Below are 6,000 nucleotides of genomic sequence, written 5' to 3' on the forward strand. Positions count from 1 at the left end.
TTCATTCCTACCCTTCTCTAATTTCTCATTACCATTATCTAGCGCCAAGTCCTCCGGGCATCAGAGAAGAGCTCTGCACTGCATCGTACGACACCATCACCGTCCACTGGACCTCAGACGACGAGTTCACAGTGCTTTCCTATGAGCTCCAGTATGCTATCTTCACAGGGCAAGCCAACATTGTCAGTAAGTATCTGGGTGTCGGCAAAAATGCAGTCACACATACCAGAAACACCTTCAAGCACACAACTATCTTCATAGGTCAAGCCAATGTTGTCAGTATGTATCAGGGTGTAAGTTAAACTATCCTCTGGCATACCAGACACACCACCAGACACACAATGGTATCTTCACATGGCAAGCCAATGGTGCTAGTAAGTGCACAGAACGCCTTGAGAGAACACTTTGTGCTCACAACTCTCTCCTGATGATACATTTTGTATTTTCCAACTCAAAGCCCCGCGATAAATGAAGTGCAAAGCCAAACAGCTGGAGGACTTAAGAATCAAAACCGAATCATGCGTATCTTCTCACCGAGCCGGTCGACTAGGGCCAATGGGGTGAGCTCAAATCTCAGGATCTCAGCTTGAGTTATTACAGTGTCAAAGGGGACAGAGTGGGAAGGAGAGAGGGAGACAAGCTGACTCGGAGCGAATTACAGTCATAACACGAATCAGTGCTCAGAGCCCTCCTCCCCCACGGATCACGCCTGAACGCCACACTCATGCATACTTCACTGGGCAAGCAATATAAAATGAGGTCAGGGGATGGGAAATATAGCTTCTTAGATGAAGAGAACAGAGGAGGAAGTGCGGTTTGATGAAAGCGGACGGCTAGCAAACAAGGTTATAGGATGTCATGAGAATAAATAGGATATGATGTCTCGCATTGTGAGCATCTAACTTCACTTCAAACAATAGCATTTAGCAACAGCTAAAAGAAGAAACTGAAAACTACCAGAACTATAGCTTTAATATTGCAATACATCCCCAGCGTTGCTGCAATTTGGAACAAGAGCTGCTGGCTTTTTCCACGCTTTAATCATGTTGAAAACTCCAGTGCCCCCAAGTTTGAATGCCTTTTTGAAAGTCTTTCGATACCGATATACAAAATGAATGAACATAAATGTATAATAGAAGTCTCCCATGTTCACCCTTGAATGATAATTGAACATAACAATTGTGTCAGATGCTGTCTTTGGAACTCCATTGAGCAGACGACTCTCGAAGGGCCTTTAAACATTTTTTTCCCCCAAGTCTACCAACATCAGCACTTTTCATGAGGGGTGGCGTAAACCCAATGTGACACGTGTTTTTTTCCCCACTTCCCCCTCTCCTCATCCTCTGCACACGCTATGTTCTCTTCCCGCTCTAGGTTCACATCCAATCACCAGGTCTAAGCTCTGGGCTGAGGCTGAGGTGTTGTCACAATGTCACATCTTAGAAATGTCTACGAAAACATGGCAGAGGAAAACGGGTGACGGCAACCACTGGTCCCATCGGGTCTCAATTTAATAACTCACTGTGTTTTCTCTCACCAATGTAAATGATGTGTGGCGGGCACTCCGTTCCAAAATGGCTGCCATGTGTGAGGTGAGAATGGCGCGTTTCCATTTCAAATATGTACATTCACAGTGCACTACACATTTACAGCAGGGCAGTCTTCAGAACACACGTTAGACATGATGACGGGGTGTGATGGTACATGGTAGCCTATAGGGAAGGACAAAAAGGTGTAACTGGTTCGCAGATGTCGCGTGAAGCTTACGGCGAGTACACGGTGCACTCAGCACGATGGCCACTCTGTCAGAGAATTAAGCCTACGGGCATCAATGTGGCACAGCACAGCTTAGTACAGGCCTATCAATGTACAGCACAGCCAGTCCCATGGAACAGCACAGCCATTGAGAGGTGAATGACCCCCCCCCCCCTCCTAACACCCACAGTAACCACATGAAACAGAGTGAAAAGCAAGAGAGTGAACGGCAATGGAAAGGGAATGTGTTGGATCCTAATAAAGAAATAACAATTAATGGCATAATGCTGCGTTGCATTCTGGCTGACTGTCTTTTTGAACATCGCTGGCATAATGGATTGACTTTGTATGATAAATTACCCCTCAATTTCACATGTTTACTACACCCTCCCACGCCAAAGTCCCTTTGGACAAGAAGCATTGTCTGAGCACACTGATCATGAATCCTTCCCCTCTCACTTGGGTATGATTGAAAAGGCCGTAGAATGGATTGAGGAAGTGACTGATTGTGGAATTTGGACCACTCCTCTCTATCCTATAGCTCTGGTGTCCTAGGATCACATGAATCGACTTCCTCCCCTTCTAACACAAACAGACTCAAATCTACACCTCTCTTACACTATAGATAAGACTTCGCTAACTAAAGAATGAAAAAATACAATATGTCGGGGGGAAATATGGACTTAATTAGGTGAATGTTGATAGTTGGTCCAAGTATGATACTTACCTTGTCTGAGGATTGGCTGTCTCTGAGGCACGTAAATCATTTCCTCATTATGTGACAATGAACTTTGCTCATGTCCTGGAATTCGGCAGTTTACGAGTGACCTTATTAATTGAAAATGTTTGCTCTTCAAAGTTTATCAAGGCCACAACACTTCAACAACAAAGTACATGTACTGTACATGTGTAGTCTGTGTTGTGGGTCTGTTATAGCCACTCTGTGTGTGTTTATGTGACTACGTGTGTGCAAACGGAGACATATGTGTGTTCACTCATACGCACCAATGCATAGCTGAGTGTGTATGCATGACAACACGGTAACTGTGAGTCTGTTTCTCCCTCCCAGGCCTGTGTAACTCAGCAGACAGCTGGATGATTGTGCCTAACATCAAGCAGAACCACTACACCGTCCACGGCCTGCAGAGCGGCACCAAGTACATCTTCATCGTCAAAGCCATCAACCAGGCAGGTGCCCGCAGCAGTGAGCCAGGGACACTCAAAACCAACAGTAAGGGCTCCATACATTACGACATAAGGAAACTTGGCATAATGACATGCAGTTTTAGAGAAGTCTCTTGTGATTCTTAGCTAATATGGTCACAGGATTATGTATCAATACAGTGTCCATATTAGGACAGCATCACATGTCGGGATGCTGTCCTAATATGGACACCATACATACAGCTACTGCCTTCATAGCCTATCCTATCCCCTTGCTAACTTAACCATGTTGTCTCTCTCCGTCCTCTTCGTCCAGGCCAACCATTCAAGCTGGACCCCAAGTCCGCCCACAAGAAGCTTAAGGTCTCCCATGACAACCTGACGGTGGAGCGCGACGAGACGGCATCGAAGAAGGGACACGGCCAGGAGCGCTTCACCAGCCAGAGTAGCTACGGAGTCGTCGGCAACGTTTACATCGACAGCGGACGCCACTACTGGGAGGCCCTGATTGGAGGAAGCACATGGTGAGTTAGACCTGGGTGACCTGATGGACCAATGTCTTGCTCTGAACCACATGGTGTTTAGCGCGTTGGATCTGGCTAGGTAGAATGACAGAGATAGAGGGGCGGTTATGTTACGCCACTTTCTAAGTAACTTTAAGGCACATTTATACAATGTAGACAGAGAAAGATTCAATGCACATTTAATAAGTATGAGTTTTTAACACTTGGTAAGTGTTCAAAAGTGTTAAAGTGTTTGGGGTTTAGAGGATTGTTAACAGTGTCTTCTTACTTCTTTCTCCTCAGGTATGCGGTGGGCATCGCCTACAAGTCGGCCCCCAAGCACGAGTGGATCGGCAAGAACTCGGCTTCCTGGGTCCTGTGCCGCTGCAACAACTCGTGGGTGGTGCGCCACAACAGCAAGGAGCTGGCCATCGAGCCTTCGCCCCACCTGCGCCGCGTGGGTGTCCTGCTGGACTACGACGCCGGCTCGCTTTCCTTCTACGACGCCGTGGGCTCGCAGCACCTGCACACGTTCCACGTGTCCTTCGCCCAGCCCGTGTGCCCCGTCTTCAACGTGTGGAACAAGTGTCTGACTGTCCTCACGGGTCTGCCCATCCCTGAACACCTAGAAGGGTTGGAAACCCAGAACTGAGACCCCCTGGGAACTAGAATTCCCCCTGGCCAAACCAGACTAAGTTGGTTTGGGTTAGGTTAAGCCACCTTCAAGGCACTTTGGGCCTCTATGAACTAGCAAAGGTCGTCTTCAATCTGGAATCATCTCAGAAAACGTCATGCTACCACCTCATTTCATTTCATTTTAGGCACTTTGGACCACCCCTTGGGCCAACGTCAATCACACAGACCACCCTCTATTCATCTACAGAACGCTGTTTGCAGTGGGAAAGAAGGAAAAAGCTACATAGCTGTACAGTTGTGAATTATAGCATTGCCCAACACACACATTCATGATTATGGAACCAAAGTAGCCATGAATTTAAATGATTTTATTACTATTTTCTTGTGCTTATATGATAGATATTCATTATTGAAGTGTAAGAAATTAGGCTAGATAAATTCCAATATGTACAATTTCCCTTATGTTTACACATTGTTCATACATTATTTATGGTCAGTTTACCAGGGATAGGATACATTTATAAATCTAGGGAAATTATTTTGATGCAATTTATCGATGTTACTTTCTAATCTAGAAAAGGTATTGTGTCCTAATACATTCATGTGTAAATTATACATATTTTGTGACAACATAATTACTTTCTTCCTTACAATACCTTAAACCCACAAGTGTAAAAGTACTGTCGCATTTTAGACAAGCAGGGAAACACAACAAATTGCGTGTTTAATTTTTGTCATGTTTTGTCCTCTTTGCAATGGGATAGGTCCTTTGTTGTTCAGCCATGCATGTTAGTGAGAATCTCTCAGGTCTATTCCAAATCCTGTTTTCATCCATGAAAATAATGCAAACTACTTTGTCCTCTCCTGAGTGAATACTAACCCCCTACTGTCCTTAGCAGTTGTCACAAACCTAAACTGAAAAACACTTCCACTGTGTTGTTAGGTACAGTGAGGACAAGACTATTACAATAATTTCTCTATTCAGGTCCAGTGGCCGCTGGGAGGTACATTTCAATGACAACAACCATGCCTCTGGGCATTTGTCATCCATATGTCACACAGGGAAGCACCACACTTACAAACTCGGTCATTATTTCACCAACGTCGATGCCACCTCGAGCCACAGCTTGACCTCAGCTTGACCACTGTATGACCCAGTGACCATGAACTCAAACGTCTCGCCACCACAAACAGGAACTCCATGATGTACATAGCATATTATGTTCTCTTTATTCTGTCTTCTTTCGAAAGAAGGACCATCTGGATATTTTACAGACCATCCTTAAGTTTTTAAAGGAACACAATGGATTGGTTCACTCATTAATATGTGTCTTAGGTTTGGGATGATCTGTTTCCTTGTAATGGATGCAGCGATTATCTGCTCTTTAATGTTGCCACAGAAACTGTTTCAATTCAGTTGTATGTTTGAATCCGGTGGACACTATTTTAGGAAAGAGGATCGGAATGCTTGTGTCTCTGTACAAATATGAAGTAGCATTTGTCGATTGTCAAAGGTTCAATAAAGAAAGATACCATTTAACTTGTTTACTGCCTCCTGTACTCTATATTTTATACACACCGACACGCACACACGCACACACGCACACACACACACACACACACACACACACACACACACACACACACTTTTTTGTAAACATCACTTTAGCAATGGTTACCGACCACCAACGTAGCCTAGTATATTGTTTTTTCTCTTTCTAGACCCTTGCCTTCCCACCATAAACCAAACCAACCAGCCATCTATGTCTAAGTTTAGCCTACAAGCTGGTGAATTTATCCTGAGAACTTCCTGTAGACAACAGGGCCTCTTCCTGGTCCGCTAGAGGCTTTTGTCTCTGGTTCACAGGGGCAACGGTGTGACCGGGCAATATGGGCCTTACCCAAAACAATATGGGCCTCAGACAAAACAACAAAGACCTGA

At 44.9% G+C, this 6,000-nt stretch overlaps 1 protein-coding gene across 2 annotated transcripts in view; it reads left to right on the top strand.

Moving 5' to 3' along the window:
• The window catches only part of LOC110527438 (E3 ubiquitin-protein ligase Midline-1), a 57,909-nt gene extending 52,308 nt beyond the window's left edge, over window positions 1–5,601 (top strand). For both annotated transcript variants that reach the window (XM_021608707.2, XM_021608705.2), the window contains exons 7-10: window positions 43–186; window positions 2,825–2,986; window positions 3,236–3,443; window positions 3,726–5,601. In XM_021608707.2, the coding sequence (XP_021464382.2) occupies window positions 43–186; window positions 2,825–2,986; window positions 3,236–3,443; window positions 3,726–4,074 (863 nt within the window). In that variant the 3' untranslated portion in view covers window positions 4,075–5,601. The remainder of the gene's footprint in view (window positions 1–42; window positions 187–2,824; window positions 2,987–3,235; window positions 3,444–3,725) is intronic.
• Window positions 5,602–6,000: the final 399 nt, after the last annotated feature.

This window comes from Oncorhynchus mykiss, chromosome 7, assembly GCF_013265735.2.
Source record: "Oncorhynchus mykiss isolate Arlee chromosome 7, USDA_OmykA_1.1, whole genome shotgun sequence".
In the NCBI taxonomy this organism is placed as follows: domain Eukaryota; kingdom Metazoa; phylum Chordata; class Actinopteri; order Salmoniformes; family Salmonidae; genus Oncorhynchus; species Oncorhynchus mykiss.